This window comes from Choristoneura fumiferana, chromosome 6, assembly GCF_025370935.1.
Source record: "Choristoneura fumiferana chromosome 6, NRCan_CFum_1, whole genome shotgun sequence".
In the NCBI taxonomy this organism is placed as follows: Eukaryota; Metazoa; Arthropoda; class Insecta; order Lepidoptera; family Tortricidae; genus Choristoneura; species Choristoneura fumiferana.
The window spans coordinates 6,842,558-6,862,643 of NC_133477.1; the positions used below are offsets into that span (position 1 = coordinate 6,842,558).

At 38.1% G+C, this 20,086-nt stretch overlaps 2 protein-coding genes across 2 annotated transcripts in view; one reads left to right on the forward strand and one right to left on the reverse strand.

Annotated features, from left to right (window-relative positions):
* The window catches only part of LOC141428934 (cytoglobin-2-like), a 286,546-nt gene that overhangs the window by 93,894 nt on the left and 172,566 nt on the right, over positions 1-20,086 (reverse strand). The gene's annotated exons all lie outside the window — the stretch shown is intronic.
* Positions 1,496-20,086, forward strand: part of LOC141428620 ((E3-independent) E2 ubiquitin-conjugating enzyme UBE2O-like) — a 24,685-nt gene continuing 6,094 nt past the window's right edge. The window contains exons 1-15 of the mRNA XM_074088623.1: positions 1,496-1,815; positions 5,312-5,539; positions 6,041-6,283; positions 8,880-8,994; positions 9,526-9,657; positions 10,194-10,321; positions 11,279-11,451; positions 13,842-13,988; positions 14,169-14,370; positions 14,981-15,106; positions 15,530-15,630; positions 16,312-16,447; positions 17,758-17,844; positions 18,746-18,866; positions 19,840-20,036. Of these exons, the coding sequence (XP_073944724.1) occupies positions 1,591-1,815; positions 5,312-5,539; positions 6,041-6,283; positions 8,880-8,994; positions 9,526-9,657; positions 10,194-10,321; positions 11,279-11,451; positions 13,842-13,988; positions 14,169-14,370; positions 14,981-15,106; positions 15,530-15,630; positions 16,312-16,447; positions 17,758-17,844; positions 18,746-18,866; positions 19,840-20,036 (2,361 nt within the window). The 5' untranslated portion in view covers positions 1,496-1,590. The remainder of the gene's footprint in view (positions 1,816-5,311; positions 5,540-6,040; positions 6,284-8,879; positions 8,995-9,525; positions 9,658-10,193; positions 10,322-11,278; positions 11,452-13,841; positions 13,989-14,168; positions 14,371-14,980; positions 15,107-15,529; positions 15,631-16,311; positions 16,448-17,757; positions 17,845-18,745; positions 18,867-19,839; positions 20,037-20,086) is intronic.

The window sequence follows — 20,086 nt, forward strand, 5'->3', positions numbered from 1 at the left end:
TATTCATACAAATATCTGCCCCGGCCGGGAATCGAACCCGGGACCCCAAGCTTCGTAGTCAGGTTCTTTAACCACTTGGCCATCCGGTACCTACGCAATGATCTTATCAAAATCAATCAATCACAAAAATCGAAAAACAAGGTCCGAATGCAGCAGCAGTAGCTACACAGTAGTACGTAGTACACATAAAGCATGTAGGTACTATATCTATAATTTCATACAGGAATAATTATTTCAGCAAGGAATGGCTTATTAGTGATCCCGAAACTATTTTTCAAACAATATTTTTTATTTATCTCTGAGAAAATGCGAAAGTTTCCCCCTTTCGTCTTAGTTGACAGGCAATAAGATCGGTAATTTCACTATATACGATGTGAGCACGATGATTATGCGGGTTTAATAATGTTTCGGCGAAAATTATTTAGCAAATTATTAGCTCCCAAACTATTATTCCCATATTTTTATTTAGGCAAAATGTTATTTCCCAACTCAACGTTTCGCACTGATATCATTTCCCAACTAATGATTTGATTATTATTATGTTTTTTTTAAGATGTCATTTATGTATTCGTCAAATGTATTGATTGGCATACTTTAATTTAGCAACATATTGAATGGCATCCAACCTACTTTCCTAGTGGCGTTTATCCTGGCTGCTATAAAAAAAAAACCTCTAACATCGGAGCCTAACCTAAACCTGAACCTAAACTATCCAAGTCGCTTCTGCTCCGATCAGTCTTGCTCGCTTGCTTCGCTCGTTCGCACAAATCACATTGAAGTAACACTTTGCAATATAAAAATTGGCCAAATGTTATTTGACAATTTGTTATTTTCCTGAGCCAATCATTTGCTAAATAATTATTTGCCTCATAAAAGTGTGATGAAGTAAAATTTTGCAATATAAAAATGATGTGAAATAAGAAAAATGCGAAGTAAAGTTATGCCAACGATTAGTTTGCCAAATGAAACTTCGGCGAAAGGTTGGTTGCTAAGTGAAATTCGGCGAAACATATTTCGCCGAAAAGGCAGTACACTGATTATGCGGCATAGCGAAGGAATTGCAAACTGAAATTTGCATTACTTTTAAATTTATTTGAATCGAATATGCACCTTCTCCAAATAAAATACGATTCAGCTACGAAGAACTGAGCAAAACTCGATCGCCCAGGTACTCATCGTTAACACCATGAATTAGCAGGGTCAGCTACTGCTAGCTAGTTAGTTTATACGTTTAACAGAAAAGGTGACAAGATATCAGACAAGTGAAAAATAAAATCAAAATAAAACTATTTTTTTCCTTGATTTTTTAGCGGTGCTAGCCGCTAAGACCGCTAAAAATGCTAACAGTTAGCGTGCAGATATAACAAATTGAGCTAAATTTGATTAAAAAAAGTATTGTTATAATTAATATAATAAATAATCGAATAACTATGAATAATACCTATCGACAAATTTTTCGAGTTCTCATAATCGAGCGCGCCGCGTCACTAAATTGACGCATGCGCCACAATTCAATTGCAATCAGCTGTCAGAAAGAACATAATCGCGTAAAAAACAAAATTATTTGTGTCTAAGATAATTCCCGTCAATATGGCGGGACAAAATCCGGGTTCGCCGACTGACTTTCAGTACTTTTACGAGGATGAAGTGTATAAAATCAACAATCACGGCCAAGTGGTCTTCGGTCTGGTACTCGAGAATTACGAAGCCAACTCCAGTGACCAAGAGAGCGATATTGAAACACCCATTCAAAAAGGTGAAATTCGTGTTGTGTGGCACCCTTCCGGCACCGAGCGGGTTATATCCGAGAAGACGGTAAGTAAGGCATGTATAAATAAAGTTCTTTAAATCCTCATATCATCGGTATGCGGTGTCTCGAGCGGTAGAAAAATCATGAATTAGGTCGTTGGAGAGTGCATCAACCCCAATGTCAGTGTCTAGGGATTGAATGGGTTATTATAAAATCAATTCACAAATTATAAATTTTCTTATGTGAGGGTAAACATTAAAGAAATATGTTGATAAATGAGCAGGTTTACCCACAGAGTAATTAAAGTGACCATGATTTATTAATCCATATGATTGTAGTCTGCTTTGAATTTTGCTAGTAATTAATATTTGATTAAACTAATGTTGCAACAATATTATAAATGAACAACACCAATTATTCCAATTTGATAAAAGAATGCTTCAGTTTCCTTTAGATATTTATATGAATTATGGGATTATAGGTACATATAAAAGACAGTTTTGTCAAACCAAGTTCAATGTGATGAATAGAAGGTAATATTTTCTGGCTGTACACTTGAAATCCAACATTGAAAATCTTAGTCAGAACCTAACCTTAAACTTGTATTATTAGACTACCATGAGACTGGGAATGGACCTGAAGGTTATTCCATATTACCTTCTTATATCAAAATGTAAATGAAATGATGTATCTTCCAATACTAGTCAGACTGCACAAGATTAGATTATCTGAACTGGTTTTGTTTGGTTTCAAAAGACCTGTGGCTGTATATTCTAATGCAGGGATGCAAGCAATTACATTCCTCATCTCTTTCAAGCCCTAATCCTATGCCATGTGACAGAAGGACATAGTGAAATTGAATAACATTCTGAGTGTGTTAGACAATGAGGCCTCAAGTCTTGAATTTTTGCGTAAATTTAGTCATAAAAAGAATTGGCTAAAATGACTCACTGTTTAGTTATCTATCTGGTTAATAATATAATAATGATATTAGCTGTGGGGATACTTTGTTGCAACTACTCAATGAAATCTTAACAATGCCAAATTAGAGCACAAACTAAAATTAGCTAACAAAGTAGTTTATGTATACAATAATCATACAGCAATACTGATTTACATGAAATTTGGTATGAAGATAGTTTAAGTGCTAGGTAGGATAGTTTTTATCCTCGAAAATGATATAATTCCTATGGTATGAGATAGCAATTTACGAATTCATTGCAGGCAACAGCTATTATATATATATTATTAATTTATTCACTTTATTTATGAGATACCATACTATAAACCAACACCAAACACAATTGAAAAAAAAAATTCCAACATTTGGTTACATTGTTTTTTAGAAGTGTAGCTACCTAATAAAGGGATGATAAAAAGGCAATAAATATGCAAGATCTCTCTTGGCAATTTCACAAATTTAACAAGCACTTGATGATGTATGTTGTGTTTTATTACTAGGGCCTGGAATTTTGCGTGCAGCTAGTGACAGATTAAAATTTATGTTGTAACTTTAATACATAATTGTAAATATATTTTTGCTTGAAATATTATTATTATAAAATACTTTATATTGGCTATGGTAAGAACTAAAGGAATACAAAATAATATTCTAATTCTTCATTCTATGAACGTTAAGTAGTCTCAGAGGGAGCTTTTCTCAAGCAATAAAATATAAAGGTAGGTATTCATAATTATAGTGATTCCAATAAAGCAATTTGAACAGATTAAACTTTCCAATATTTTGAACTTTTTTCATTATTGACCGCTGAAAAAAGTATGTACGAGTATCATCGTAAAGTTTGAGGTTTTATTTAGTTACTTAAAATAATATCGATTTGTCAATAACATCGATAAAAACCGATGCTCTGTCCCTACAACCTGTAGTACCCAATAGTCGCACGCAAAATTCGGAGCCCTATTTATTACTAACTGCATTTTATATCTTTGTGCATTATTTAGAGCCGCGTTGCATTTAGAGAAACGCGTTGACAGCGAGTTTTCTTTCCATAGAGCAGCTGTATAATTCGCGTGCGTACAAACGCACGTCAATGGCACGTTTAAATGGTCTTTATTATTTTAATATAATCATAATTATTTTTTTGTTGTTCTCGTTATGGTTTTCAGTATCGTTGTTGGTTTCATTATAGAGATAGGCGGAACATGGGTTTTACCGAACCAAATATTCGGCTGAATATTCGGCATAGTTGATTCCTAAGTAAATATTATGATTTATGATTAATTTTTGTTGAAATGTTTAATCATGCAACTCTTGATTAAAACAAAAAAAATATATAACAAAAAATTGAACCGACTACATAAAACCATGAAAATTATTTTCTACCAGTCTGAAGTCGGTGCCTCATCACGAGCCAGCAGGAGTGGACCTATAGTCGCCTACCTCACCTACGCACTACATTATTGAGCTTCAATTACTCCTGCTAGCTCGTGCTGAGGCACCGACTTCAGACTGGTAGAAAATTATTATCATGGTTTTTTGTAGTTGGTTAAATTTTTTGTTATACATTTTTTTTTCACGCTTAGTGTAAATAATCTTATATTCAATAGTTAAATGTCAACTGCTTGTCACCTTTTAGAAAAGATTGCTTTTTCCGATGCAGAGACATTCATTATTGAGGAGTCCTGGTGCTTCACCACCCATTCCATTTCACCATATGCAATACGAGGAGCATAAACAACAACAACATCCTAGACAAACGCAAAACAAATTTTTCAAATCGGTTCATAAATTACGGAGTTCTGAGGTAACAACAAACATAAAAAAAATGCAACCAAATTGATAACCTCCTTTTTTGAACTCGGTTAAGAAAACTCACTTAATTTCTAGCAATAATGACTTCATTGATTATATTAACATATTATTTTATTATAAACATCACTGTAGCTTATTCTCAAATCAGCTAGATACTTACATTTTGTTTTAATTAATAACCATCTTTTTTATGTGCTGTTATTTCAAGTCTCATAAAATACCTCATAAAAATAACACATTTAACACTCATCTCATACATGACTCAATAGTAGTCAATACAGTAAAAAGAAGAGTACCACTTTGCCGAACATTCAGTGATTTAGCCGAATATTCGGCCGAATACGAACATTTGGTAAACCTGCCGAAAAGATTGAAATGAAGCCGAAGCCGCGGGCAATATCCAAGCGTGGGCAAACATCAACAAAGGAATAGTATTCCCTGCTTAATAAATTACTAAACTAGAACTGGAGGAATCTTACTCATTACATTACTCATGGTCTATTTAAATTCTGTGTGACTTGACATGGGCCATTTACTAATTACGTAAGGGACGTACGTAACCCAGAATGGGAGGGGGAAAGAGGTTCTCAAGATCTCTACATGTCTGTGTCCCAGGATTAGGGAAGTAAAAGTCATTCTTCTGTGAAATTTTATAGTCTAAATCCGATAATAATATCATCACAGAATGTAAAGGCGAACTTATTCCTAATAAAGGATCTCTACAAGCTAAGAAAAGATAGATGGATTTAGTTTCTATATAAATTAATTTATCCTGTCTTTCATGTCAGGTGGGCCTGGCAGACCGTTCCCTGATGCCGGGAGACGTGGTTCGTCGCCTCATAGCCGGCAAGGACACCCAGCGCGGCTACTGTCGTGACATCGTGATGACCGCAGCCCTTCAGATCGTGGGCACCAAGCACGTAATTCCTAGTGTCGCCAGCGAGAGGCTACAGCCTCTAGAGGAGTTTACTCCGGACCTTGCTGTGTGTCTCGACTCATGGGTTGGGACTTCTAAGGTAAGAACAGTACTGACAATTTGTCAGAAACTGAAATAAACCATATAATTTTATGGACATTGTGGGCACAATTATTGCTTAAAACTAACAGTTACTTTTCCAGGCCCCGCGAATTAAGATGCGCCAACACAAAATGAATTATAGTTTTATATTGTTAACCTATAAGGGAGGAATTTAAAAACGAATAATATATTTAAAGACTTCAATTGATTTTGTACCATATTGTAAATTTAGCAAGGTCGAATATTTGTGTACATTTATATGCTCCTTATATGCACTATGCCTGGAAAGGGGTTAAAAAACTGTTATATTATATTCCAACAATACAATACAATTCCTTCCTTTCCACTATTTGGAGCTGATTCTCAACCTTATTTGCTGTTGTTTTTCGCTTTTATCCTACAAACGAACTACTTTTAACAGAGCAAGGAACAAACTGCTGTTGGAAACTTTCCCAATAACATTCTAGTGTCTGGTTGATAAGTATTCATTTTTTTCCAGGCTGTAAACAGCAAACTCCGTCTGGTCTCCTCGGATGGCTCTCGCCTGGAGTACCCTGATTTGGACAACTGTCCCCTGGAAGACTACTCTATGCGGCGTCGTCGTTCCACCCCGTATTCTTCTTCAGAGTTTTATCCGGGCCAAATGGTGTTTGGACCGCTCGGGGCTTTAGACAGTGCCCACTGGCTCCATATTACTAAGGAGATGAAAGCGGCAAGGAAACATAAGATGCATGAACACAAGGTTAGTGTGTGTCGCGCTGTAGTTTATTATGAAAGTACAGTCAATGGCTAAGAGATCAATATGGTCAAAATTATAGAAATATGTATACACGACTTTATTGAGTTAACAAGAAGGTCGTATATGTTTTTGCATTTTACGCCGTATCAATATCTTTGTAGTTGACTGTACAAGTTGAATTTGTGTGCACAAAATTCATATTTATTTATTTAACTACAGTTAAATTCGACGAAATACGATGGAAAAACATTATTTACTACATCCATACTGAGCTTTAATACTGCCACGAAAAGGATAAACTTAACATAGTAGCAAAGCAAAAAATGTGTTCCTATTACATTTGTTTGACCATAGCTCTGTATTTTCTTATTGAGGCTTGGAATTGGAGTCCAAACTAAAAACAGATCGCCCGAATGCTTTATTAGTTACATACGCGCTGAACATAACTTAAATGCTATACTTATAACCTTGGTAATATTGCGTGGCTAACCGATGTAGCTTTTTGTCTAATAGAACTTTGTAATAGAAACTTCATTTCATCTGACCTTTAGCAAAGTCGTGGGGTCATAAAACAGTCTGATTACTTATTTAAATCGGCCAGAATAGCTCCCGGTTTCATGTTGTTTTGAATTAAAACTCATTCACAACATTAGTGAATACGGAATATTGAACGAGTTTGAGCAAATGATTCATATAAAAAGATAAAGTACTGTTTTGACGTCAAATGCGTTTCTACGTTAAATGTTAGACGACGTTAAAAGTGCCCTACGAGCACAGAAGTCGCTCGTAGAAAGTGCCTTTTTAAGAGACTTCAAAAAACAAAAAAAAACCTGCCAAGAGCGTGTTGTACACGCCCAGGATTGGGTTCCGTAGCCATTACGAAAAAAACAAATAATATTTTTCTAAGGATTTCGTATTGTGTACTGAATGTTCCAAGTTTAGGTATATTTTTTACCTTAGGCTGCTATTTACTCTTAAACTACTAATATTTCTCAAGCAATCTTAGCCGCTATAATTTTCCTACTAAAATTTGATATATTACTACCATTCTGAATTTTTTCAAATTTTTCCACCTAACAGTTTAGATTTTAGAGGGATCGATTTCAATAAAAATTTGCACTTTTAAGTTGAATATTTCGCAAACAGATCACTGAATAGAAAAATTGTCTTAGCAATCCAACAAAGGTTTTAAAAGACGTATCCAACGATACACCACAATTTTTAGCATTAAGATACGCATTTACATTCAGAAAGTATCATTTGGTAAACTGGATCTGATGAAGAAGACCATAGATGACCAGTGGAACTCGTCAAAGCTAAGTAATTCTTGCTGGTCTATAAACGATCATGATTAATATACCTATATAAGCGTCTAAGAAGAAGCTTTAAGTTAATGATTCTTTCAAACTGATCTGATGCTGAAGCTGGAAGGTAGGTAACGGAACTCTGTTATAAAATAACGTAACTAAGCCGTGTTTGGGCTTAAGGGAATCGTTGTGAGATGTACTTTAGCTACGAATCACTAATAAGTGAGAAATAAAGATTTTTTTTAACAAAAAAGTAAAACCGACTCCAAATAAATAAATAAATAACAAAAAATGCAACCGACTACAAAATCCTTGAAAATGTTTTTCTAGGTACCTACTAGCTCGAAGTCGGTGACTCAGCACGACCCAGCAGGAGGGATTGAAACCCATAGTATGTAGGTGAGGTAGACGACTATTGTTCCACTCCTGCTGGGTCGTGCTGAGTCACCAAATTCGAGCTAGTAGGTACCCAGAAAAATATTTTCAAGGGTTTTGTAGTTGGTTCTATTTTTTGTAATTTTTTTATTTTTTTGGAGTCAATTTTACTTTTTTGTTAAAAAATTTGCAAAATCATATTGTACATACTTAGTAAAAATTATTTTTATCCAACTCAAACAAGCAAGTGAGTGAGAGCAAGCGCGTTATATTTTAAATTAGTCGATTTAGTGCAGGCGTTTTCAACCTTTTGGTTTCAACGGCACACTTTTCGTTCATCCAAGTTACACGGCACACCAGTAAAAAATAGCTAAGTGCGAGTCAGACTGGCGCGTAGGGGGTTCTACCCGCTCCGCCATTCCTTCCGCTCCGTTACCATAACAACCTGACAACGCGAATCGCACACGCCACGTGTCACTTGTCAGTTGTTTTCGTACTATTTTCTCATTAAAATATATAGCTATTCATGATTTCAATGCAGCATACACTTTGCGGCAATCGCGGCACACCTGAAAGTATGTGCGGCTCACTGGTGTACCGCGGCATACCGGTTGAAAACGTCTGATTTAGTGAATTCCTTAGATGGGAATACGGTTCAATCGCATCCAATTTTCGCATATGTAGTAGGTAACGACAACATCGCCATGTGTTGTTTTGAAATGAAATTTCTCCGATTTTTTCTGACAGCTTTTTTTTTGCTTGGAACGTAAAGCCCAGTTTAGACGTGCAAGAAATATCGTGCAAGCCGCAATAAATTCCGAGGCCTTGTGAGACTGCAACTAGTACGATTTTTCTTGCAGGTATACTGAAACTGAGCTTTAAACATAAAATTATTGTAAATTGTCTCGTCTGTCCAGTTCACCGTAGAAGCCGTGGTTACGGAGAGCGTAGGCGTCCACTGGCAATGCCGAGCGCTATGCACGCACCCTACCGACGTGGCAGCGCCACAACAACCCAAGTATCTGGTCGAAGGTGAGCATTACTTCCAGAAGAACACAGACCTTAAGCCTTATTGTCTAACGCATTTGAAATCCTGACCGTTTTCACCACTTCTTTCTGTCAAACGGTACAGGAGGGTAGAAAGACACAGCGAAAAGACATGTCTTTAGTTTTCAGAAAAACTTAACCCTGAATATCACGTCTTTTACTGATACTTGCCAAAATGGTAATGACGAAAAAGAAACGCTGAGTATTTACTCGTGATGTGGTGTGCAACTGGAGTAGTATGGTAATTGGGTTTAGTTCAGACATATTCGTCGAGTTTCGTTCGTAACACACAACAAACTGCGTTTGAAACGCTTTTAGAAGCGTGTTTTTAACGGACTTTGAAAAGCTCTCATGCGAATTAGACCTTAAATATGGCTTCTCGATTAACTAAATGGAGCTGCATAAAAAAAAAATCACATGCTACACAGTCATTTCCCATGCCACCCGAATCATCGACTGACCGTAGGAAAATGAGGACAACTTGAGCGTTAACTCCATAATATTATCCATGCCCAGGCGAAGACCTGAAGAACCTAAAGCTCCTGAACGTGTTCGAACCGTGCACGCTGCAGGTTGGCGACCGAAACTTCCTCACTATCGGCGCGGAAGACACCTTCATCAGCAAACAGCAGTGGCGCAAGCAGCAGAGTGAGTCAAAAAAAAAAGTTTCACATTGTTTTAGTTGTAATTATTGGCTTTTGACCAAGGTTTTGTCTTCGTATAAAAGGCTCCCTGTCCCGTGGGAATTCCCAAAAACCTTTAAAAGTGCACTTTTTACGGTGGTCAAAGAATGTCTGTCAAATTTCAAGCAAGTTAACGTAAGCCCTGAAGGTTTTATTATTACAGTGATTGCTATATGAGGCTGGTTTTAGATGACTGCTCGCTTTTTTTATGTATTAGACCCATCTAAATAGATCTGATACGGGCCAAATTACCCCCATTGGTTAAAGTACCCCAATGCGAATCTGTTGGCTTACTGTATCGAGCGTGCTGAATCAATTATGCCAAAGCGTCCCCGACCTATCGACTCGAATTTTTTAATCGTTTAGAACGAATTACTTTTTAATGCATGTGTACTCGGCAGACGGCAATTCAATCTTAAAAGTTAATTCTACTTGCGTTAAGTAAAAAAGCTACCCCTGAATTAGCTTGACATGCGTTAAATTGATTTTTATTTTCTTAAGGCAAGTACTACCGGAGCATCCGCAAGCAGACGCGGCCGAGCAAGAAGTCGTCCAAGGAGTCTGCTGAACACATGCCGTCCCGCCCTAAGAAACGCGCATCCGCCCATCGCAAGCTCAAGTCCATTGATGTGAGAAACATTTTTTTTTCTACAAGCTTCTCTTGACATTCATACCTTCCGATATGGCGCAACGTCAGGCCACAATCCCTTGCATACGCGTCCAAATCGTTCCGCCATCTCCTCCCCAACAATCCGTCTTTGCAAATAATTTAAAAAGAGATTATTACGCTGAGTGGTAACTTTTGTTTGACTAAAACGAATTTTATTTATTTATTTATTAACTTTGGCACACAAAACAAATTGTAAACATGCGGTACAGTAATGAAAATAATTAAGGCAAGAGATCATTTACAATTCAAACTATGTGTACACATCATGAAAAGAGTGATACAATTAAAACTTAAAGAAAAGAAAAGTATCAATATTTATATAAATACAAGAGAAACTATACATGCATTTAGTTAACAAACATAATTTATTATATTTTACTTAGAATCCTCACACAACTGAACTGAGGACAATCCTTAATATGCTGACAAAAACATTAAGTCTTGAACCAAATATGTCTAGGTCTTCATTAGCACCGGCTAAGTCGTTGTACTCCCTACACATTCTAACTATTGGATTATAAAAGGATGTATTATTTTTAAAGACTTCGAGTGAAAAGGTTTTAGGTTTTCGTATTCTATATTTAATGTTGATATTTAGAAGTGATAAGAGGGATGGCGCATCAATATGGCTATGAAGGATTTTGTACAAATATACGATGCTATATTGTCTACGACGTATTTCAAGTGATGTCATTCTAAATCTATCAAGTCTGGCGCTGTAACCTGAAAGGGCCTTACCCAACTTGTACCGGAAGCATAAAATTCTGAGAAACCTTCGCTGTACACTTTCAATTCGAATGAACTGCAAACTGCTAAATCGCTGGATCCAGAAGCTACGGACCTATGGCACTACTGGTGTTACACCTGTTTTTCCTTACCATCTGTTCTAACAATAACCACAATCGTTTTGTTCCAGAACGAAATGGAAGTGGACGTAACGGAAAACACTCTAGAATCTCTAGATGACGCTCTCAAGGCAGACGCTAACTGCCCCAGCATCAAGATCGACCATAGTGCGGACACGTCCCTGCCCATAGTGAGCAGTCAGGAGGATACCGCTACTGAGGAGAAAAACGATTCCGGCATTAGGTCAGTTGGATACGATAGCTAACGCGTTAATACCCTACTATTTACAGATGTAGTGAATAATGTTTGGCCGTCGTATTTTGTCGGAAAAGTTAATATTTACATTGCTTTCTCAACTAGTTTATTAGAATTATTATGATTATGATTATTAGAATAGAACATTAATAAGTTCCCAAAAGCCAGACAATGTCTTAGCCACAACCTAAGAGAAACAAAAATATTAACGCCATAAAGGTATATAATAAATTAAAGGATGGCATAAAAGACTGTAGCGATGCAAGTACATTTGACAGAAAACTGAAGCAATATTTTTTAGGCAGACCTTATTATACAACTGACGAATATTTTGCAAAGGCACTAGATTAGACATAATAGAATTACTTATTTAATTTTTAACATATTTCTATTTAAATTGACATTCAGTATTTGTCATTTTTTCTTTTAAATTATTTAATTTAATCCATACTAATATTATAAATGCGAAAGTAACTCTGTCTGTCTGTCTGTCTGTCTGTCTGTTACGCTTTCACGCAAAAACCGCTGAACCGATTTAGATGAAATTTGGTACAGAGATAGAATAGACCATGGGAAAGAACATAGGCTATATTTTATTGCGAAAAAAAGGCTTTAAGGGGTTGAAATAGGGGGTGAAAGTTTATATGGTGGAAGTTCGTCGCTGTTGGAAATAAAACCATGAAACTTGGCATTTAGACACTTAATAAGAAAGAAGTTTGTATGTGTTTGAGCTTTTTTGAAAATTTGACCTGTGAGGGGATGAAATAGGGGATGAACGTTCATATGGAAGGTCGTCATTATCGAAGATAAATCGATATCGATGAATCTTTATTAAACTTGCCATTTCGGCACGTGGTTAAGAGGTAAATAGACATTGTTTGCGCGTTTTTTTAAATTCTTCCTGTGAGGGGGTGAAATAGGGGATGAAAGTTTATATGGAAGATCGTCATTATCGAAGATAAATCGATGTTTTTTTTATGAAACGTGGCATTTGGGCACGTGATAAGAGATAAATAGATATTTGTTCGCGCGTTTTTTAAAATTCTTCCTGTGTGGGGGTGAAATAGGGGATGAAAGTTTATATATGTAAAATCGACATTCTCGAAGATAAATTGATGGTTCTTTATGAAACTTGGCATTTGGGCACGTGATAAGAGATAATAGATCTATTTTCGCGCATTTTTTTCAATTCTTCCTGTGTGGGGGTGAAATAGGGGTGAATGATTGTAGCTTATGATTGCGTTAACTTAGAAGTTCGATTTTTTCACAGCTTCCGGGAGTATTGACCTGAGTTTAGGGTTTTAATTTCAACTCGATACATACTCCGCACATTTACGGGATAAAGGGTCTTGACAGACAGACGGACGGACGGACAGCAAAGTAATCCTATAAGGGTTCCATTTTTTCCTTTTGAGGTACGGAACCCTAAAAAACATTTGTTCCGGCTCTTTTCAAATTTCGTCATTTTTCATACCTACTTGAAAATATAGGGACGAAAGTTCGTAAGGAATTCCAAACAAATGTATAAGCATATTTATCGGAAATATGTGTAGCTATGCTTAGTAACAATGCCGTCTTAATTATAATCCTACCCTCCTAATTTACAATAAAGGACATAAGATGTCAAGAGCTCACTATGAAGAATTAGTCCATTTTTGTTGGCAGGGTAGAAATACACGTCTTATTGCTAAAATGTGACTACCCGTAAATTTATGTTTTACCATAGAATGGAAAACAAAAAAAAATAGTTTAGATATAAAGCAATGTATTAAAATAGGTTATTTTCAGTAAACCGTAGAAGTTTCTATGTGCTATTATTGGCAGAATAGGTACCCTAAATAAATTAAATAATTTCCAAAGTTACTATTCCACGCGGACGAAGTCGCGGGCAAAAAGCTAGTTTATTAATAAACTTTGAATGATCAAGTGCTGCTGTAAACAATGACTTCAAGTATATGTATATTGTATTGTAAATTCTAATTTTAACCGACTTCAATTTATATTTATTTGCATGTATACTTATGTAAATAATATGGCAAATAAATTATTATTATTATTATTAGATTACTGAAGTTTACTGCAGCTAAGTGAGATAGCAAGATTTGATTGAACATGTGAACTGTTAGCTCCTGTTCCATATGTGGTACATTGAATGTGTAAATGTGGTATAGAGACTGACGACAGTAAGGCGGCCAGGCGCGTGTTGGCAAACGATGTGGCGGCCAAAATGTTCACTGAGACATCATAGTCTACACGTATAGTATACGTTCACACTTATAAACTTTCTAACAAACCTATTCAGTTACTACAACTTGTTCTGTCTAGTGTGGCTACCGAGTGCGTATACTAAAATACTAATTGTATAATTTTGTCTATAGCGGGCTGAGCAAGTCCCATGTCCACAGTCCTGAGCCGCACAAGGGGGACTGTCTGCACAACGGCGACTCCAAGGCCGAGCTCGCACTCAACGACGACGACTCCGACAACTGGGAGAATACCAGCAGCGACGGCAGCGACACGGACAGGTAAGTGCAACAGTTACTGACAGCTGGCTAAGTGAGTTACACGGTTGTTTCGGGAACACACGAGGGGGTTGCTTATTCAGTCTTAAGGAATTTCCTTCGAAAAGGGGTATAAATGTCTATTTTTTTTTAAAGTAAAGCGAATATTTGACAAATTCTATATAATGCACGTTGTTGTTACAGTGGCGCGACGTGGTCCTCCCGCTGCTCGTCCGCCGCGTCGCAGCGCGGCAAGCGCTCGCCGCAGCTGGCGGTGCGTCTGTTGCGCGGCAAGCGGCTGAAGCGCACCGCGCGCCGCGCGCCGCCCGCGCCGCCGCCGCGCCTCGGGGACCGCGTCGTGGTCGAGACCCTGCACACCACCAGTCGAGCCAACGTCGTGTGGCAGGTCTGTGGAACTCAGCTGTTAGACCCTGCTTACATTAGTCCAGTTTCCTCCCGCTGCTCGTCCGCCGTGTGAATGAAACAAAGTAATACTACGCGCCATTGCAAACCGAACACGTTAAAGTTCATTCGATTTAATAAATAAATAAATAAATATCATGGGACACTTGACACCAATTGACCTAGTCCCAAACTAAGCAAAGCTTGTACTATGGATACTAGGCAACGGATAAACATACTTATATAGATAAATACATTCTTAAATACATATTAAACATCCAAGACCCGAGAACAAACATTCGTGTTATTCACACAAATATCTGCCCCGGCCGGGATTCGAACCCAGGACCTCAAACTTCGTAGTCAGGTTCTCTAACCACTTAGCCATCCGGTCGTCCAAATTTGCTTGACAAGTCCGGTGATGTACGATTATTTGCAGTATAATGTGAAGGAACCGTAATTTAAAATCTACATCCGTGATAACAAGAATATAATTGTTTTTTTTTCGCATAATTTATATTAATATCTTTACCCGGAGATCGTTTACCCTTGAAAAATATTTGTGCATTCGAATAACTTGCATGAAAGAAATTAACTATCATCGTATGTCACAGGACGGCACGATAGAGATGGGTATACCGTCGACGCAGTTGTACCCGATCCACCACTTGGACGGACAGGAGTGTTTCCCCGGAGACTTTGTCGTCAGTGGCGCCGCCAACGCAGAAGAAAATCAGCAGGTCAGTACTAATTACTTGCTTAAATATAATCATGATCAATGAAATATGTCAAGTCATAGTCTTTGCCAAGTTAAAGAGGATTCGACTCGATACTCATTGCTCTCGAGTGTGTTTTGCTTCAATGTTAGAATGTGACTGATGGGTGAAGACCAAAAAGTTGCACACCGTTAAAGCTGCGTCAGCATTATCCATACAAATGTATGATTAATTTTCGTGTCACAGTCAAAAAAGTTAATGGAAATTATAACTACCTTCTAACGCAGCTTTAACGGTGTGCAACTTTTTGGTCTTCACCCTGATATCTTTAGGTCTCACACAGAGCTACTCGTATTTGAAATAAAAAGTCTGTCGTAATGTGTAGAATAAACTACGATGTAGAATTCTTATTTCTTTCTGTAATAAATCAATGCGTTTCGTTCACAGCTAAAGCACCGGGAATACGGCGTTGTTCAAAGAGTGGACCACCACGGCCGCACCGCCATCGTCCATTGGTACAGGACCTATACTAGTGCCGATGAGCCTGTGTGAGTATTTAACGTATGAATGTCGCGTGTCGTGTAGCCGGTGTAGCGTATAGATGTGATGCCGTCTCTGTCTATTCGAACAAAACAAACGGATACGGCATCACATTTATCCAACAAATAAAAATCAATGGCTGATGAAACAGCCCCTTAAGGGTTATTTAAAGTCACAGTGCATAGCTGTTACTGAAACAGTGAGCTTAATCTTTGGATCCATCTGCTCGTACCATCGGGTGAGATGAGGTCAATCGCTTTAGTTAGTAAAAAAATACAAATATTTTTTAAAAGACTTATTATTCTAGCGGTTATACTCTACTTATTGTACTGTATTTCTCTCTGTGTAGGTATCTGGATTTTTATTTTAAATGTTTTATGTACAATAAAGAATTTACATTCATATATACATATAATTAGATATGGTATTGTTTTTAATTTTGCCTTATTATGATTTTTAGGAAAAATAACAAGTATTTTTTGACCCAATTAAAGGTAGCATTTTTTGAAGCAAGCTAAGTGATAAAATTATAACGAAACCACCACAGTAATGTCATACAATTTCGCTATTGCAGTCATCATCGTCATAAGATGAGTATCAGACAACTTAAATGTTCCTCGCGATCCCACAGTTTTCAAAACTTAGCTACATTCCTTACCCACAATTACCTCTGTCTCTCTTCCCCTCAGGCCGCAAATGCTGCATGAGAGCGAGATGAGCGTATACGACTTGAAAGACCATCCGGACTTCCAGTACCGGCCCGGCACGGTCGTCATCCGCGTCGCCAATTTCACGGGCGAAGATGCCAACTGTACCGCGGGACAGGTAAGAATTCATCCATCTATATACGCCTTAAAATAGATTTTGTTTAAAAATAAATTTATTTAATTTATTTTTTCTAATACAACTTTTTTTTGCAGAATGTAGGGATGCATTGTCATCCAATGTAATAAACAATGATGACTATTTCTCAAAAAGTTGTTAATTTTCAGCTGTGCACTTATATCCTCCTAAGTCTAAGCCTAAGTTTTGCAGGTGGTAGGACCTTGTGCAAGGTCCGCCCGGATTGCTACCACAATCTTGCTCGCTAATCCTCCCGTGAAGCAGCAGTGCTTGCACTGTTGTTTCGGCGTGGAGAGTAAGACAGCCGGTGAAATTACTGGCACTTGAGGTATCCCATCTTAGGCCTCTAGGTTGGCAACGCATCTGCAATACCTCTGATGTTGCAGATGTTTATGGGCGGTGGTGATCTCTTACCATCAGGAGACCCACTTGCTCGTTTGCCATCCAGTCAAATTTAAAAAAAAAAAGTCCTCGCGTACTTTATAAAGTACAAATTGTTCATCGAATAAAGCATTCTAAGAGTTTTGAAATAATATCCAAAATAACAAAGCAGGTGAACCACGTCTAGGTCTTGAGCACTAAGTTTGTTAAAAAATGTCAGGAGTCAGGAGGTTATATATAAAAAATAATCCTGACGCTATTTCAACACAAATAATAAGTAATACTTATTGTGTTTAAATATATACAAAAACTTGTGGTAAAGTTGATAAAGGATGCAATAGAAACTTTCTATGTACATAGTTACAAAATTACGATTTTTTTCCTCACAAGATTTCGTGACGTTTCCCTGACGTCAAGAAATTTTGGATATTTTATGTAGTATGACAAGACAAACTTTTTGAAAAATACCTACTCTGATATTTTTTCGTTCAGGACAAAAAAAGGACTTTATCTGAAACCACGCATGAATTGGTAAAATAACAATGGAAAATTCAGGTTTTTTTTTTATTAGCAGTGGACTCCTGTTTATAGCTAGCATCTCAATTGGCGAATTCGCTGAAAAACAATGCACTACATATTAGAGTTTTTTGTCTAAGTGACGAAGATGCCAATTACCTATTACTATACTAATTAATACCTATTTAGTTTGTTGTGATTATGATCGACCAAGAGTTCGAATGGGCCAACCAAACCCGCTTTTCGGCCGCTTCAGATGTTGGCCTTATACTACAAATTTCGAACTTCGTAGCGTGTCGTCCCGCTCCCGCTGATAGCATTTTAAAGAAGGGTAAAAGGGACGGTATGAATTCGAATTTCGGATTTCAGAGTGCACCAGCTCTTGTATATTGCAGGTGATCGACAACTTCCCGTCGGGCCGCGTCAAGGTGTGGTGGGTCGACGGGCACACGAGCATGTGCTGGCCGCAAGACCTCTACAAGGTAGTGCAGAATGAGATGTTGGGAGCCGAGGGAGCAGAGGTCATTCACCCTTCGATTCCTATGGACAATTATATGACGGTTGGATATGGGCCGAGTCCGATCTCCGATTGCAGGGCGCTGGCCTCTCAGAATGACAGGGTTTGGATCGTAATTCTCCACAACTTTTGTATTTCGTCGTAGGTGTGTGCCGGTTCCCTCACGATGATTTTCTTCTGATGGATCTGAAAGCTGATGACCCACGTCTTGGTCTTAAGTACTACTTCTGCTTAGAAAAGTTAGGACTCAGAACGATATAATAGCTGAAATAAATACACATTGGCATTATGTATTTATTGCCGCTACAACAACAAGTAATAATAATAAAAAAAAATGTTAATTGAGGGGGGACCATACCAAATAATGTAAAATTATCACATACTGTACATTTTGTAGACAGAAAGAAAGAAGAAAGAAAACACATTTATTGAACGTCATAAAACATCACAATAACAGAATAATAGAAAAAAGACAAGACATACATGCTGCTGGTAACAAGGCTCTGCTATGCTATACATATTAATAGCGTATATTTATTTTCACATACCTACAATTTGTACGCAACTCTCAGTGCGCGAGTCTGACTGGTGCTTAGTTACTTTTATTATTATTCCTTTTGAATAAGCTAATAATATGTTATTAGATTCTTGGGATTGTACGGTCACCAGCACTAATATCTGACACAACAAGCGTGCATAAATATCTGATACGACTCTATTTCTAACGCCGGTAGGACGTGTCAGATATTTTTGCACGCTCCGCTGTGGCAGATATTAATGCAGGTGATTGTACGTACCACTGCGCCTCTTCAAGTACGATACGACCTATGTCAAACACGTGTAAAGCTTTACTGTTGCTTTGTCAGGTGGGCGAGTACGATTCGGAGGAGGGCGAGCTGTGGGGCTCGGACGGCTCGGGCTCCGAAGACTCGTGGGAGACGCAGAGCTCCGCGCACGACGGCGAACCTCGCACGCCCGCCACGCCACGTAAGGATTACAAAACGCACCATTGATGACAGTCTGACGACTATTAGACATAAGGCCCGACCTTTATCCAAAGCTGAGTTTAGATTTGCAAGAAAAATCGTACAAGTTGCATTACATTGCGGCTCTCGATTGACCACTGCAAACTCGTTGGCTTTACGGCCTCGCAATGTAATGCAACTTGCACGATTTTTCTTGCAAGTCTAAACTCGGCTTAAGATACGGGATTAAGTCCAAATGGTTCGAATTTGAAGTGGACCTTGCGCGTTCCAACTCCTTCTACCTACTAGGAAGGGTCCTCGTTTTACCATACAACTTCAAAAACATTACATCCCTTCACTCTCACCAGACTGTGAACTTGTTAAACCTTAACATTATTTCTATTAAACCTTTCCAGACCCTGCTAATTTAGATACGCTACTACAAAATGAGTCATAGTTATATGTATTGTACCTATGTGGACTAACTTAACCCTTTCAGCCCGGCTGACGAGTTAACTCGTTTTGTGCGATAAGCTCAGATCCGGTAGCCGAGTATACTCGTTTTAAAAAAATTGTCACTACATCCGATTAAGAAATCGGCATTACTTCCGTAGCCGGACATATTGTCTTGCCTTGTGGCAACATTACCCTCATTTTGACAATACTAGCTAACGAGTTATCTAGTCAACGCTCTGCAAAGCGTTTTACCTAGCCGAGTTAAATCGCCTTTCGGACGTATGAGCATTATTTCTGTGAACGAGTTAACTCGCCTACAGGACTGAAGAGCCGATATCATTTCACTGAACCTGGCAAACTGGGTAGATTTTGTGGACGACTTTGCCGAAACGAAAGGGTTAAAAACGAATGTTTTTAACTATTGATTTTGTATCATAATATTGTAAATGTTGGAAAGTCGAATATTTGTAAACGTACATTTATGTAGTCGCTATGTGCGCTATGCCTGGAAAGGTGTTAACTCATTCAACTTTTCGCAGAGCTAGAGAACATCGCAACGATGCTAATGTCAGACGCGCCGACCGGCGCAGCGCCGGCGGTGCCCGCGGCGCCCGGGGCGCCCGTAGTGGTCCCGCGGCTGCTGGAGCCCCGAGTGGCGGCCCACATCGAGCGAGGGGCGTCGCCATGCCGGCTTGAGGAGATGTTCGCTAAACACCCCACGCTGCAGAGCCAGGAGGTAACACTTAATTTCAATAGAGTTGCTAGTCCACTGCCTAATTTTAAAGA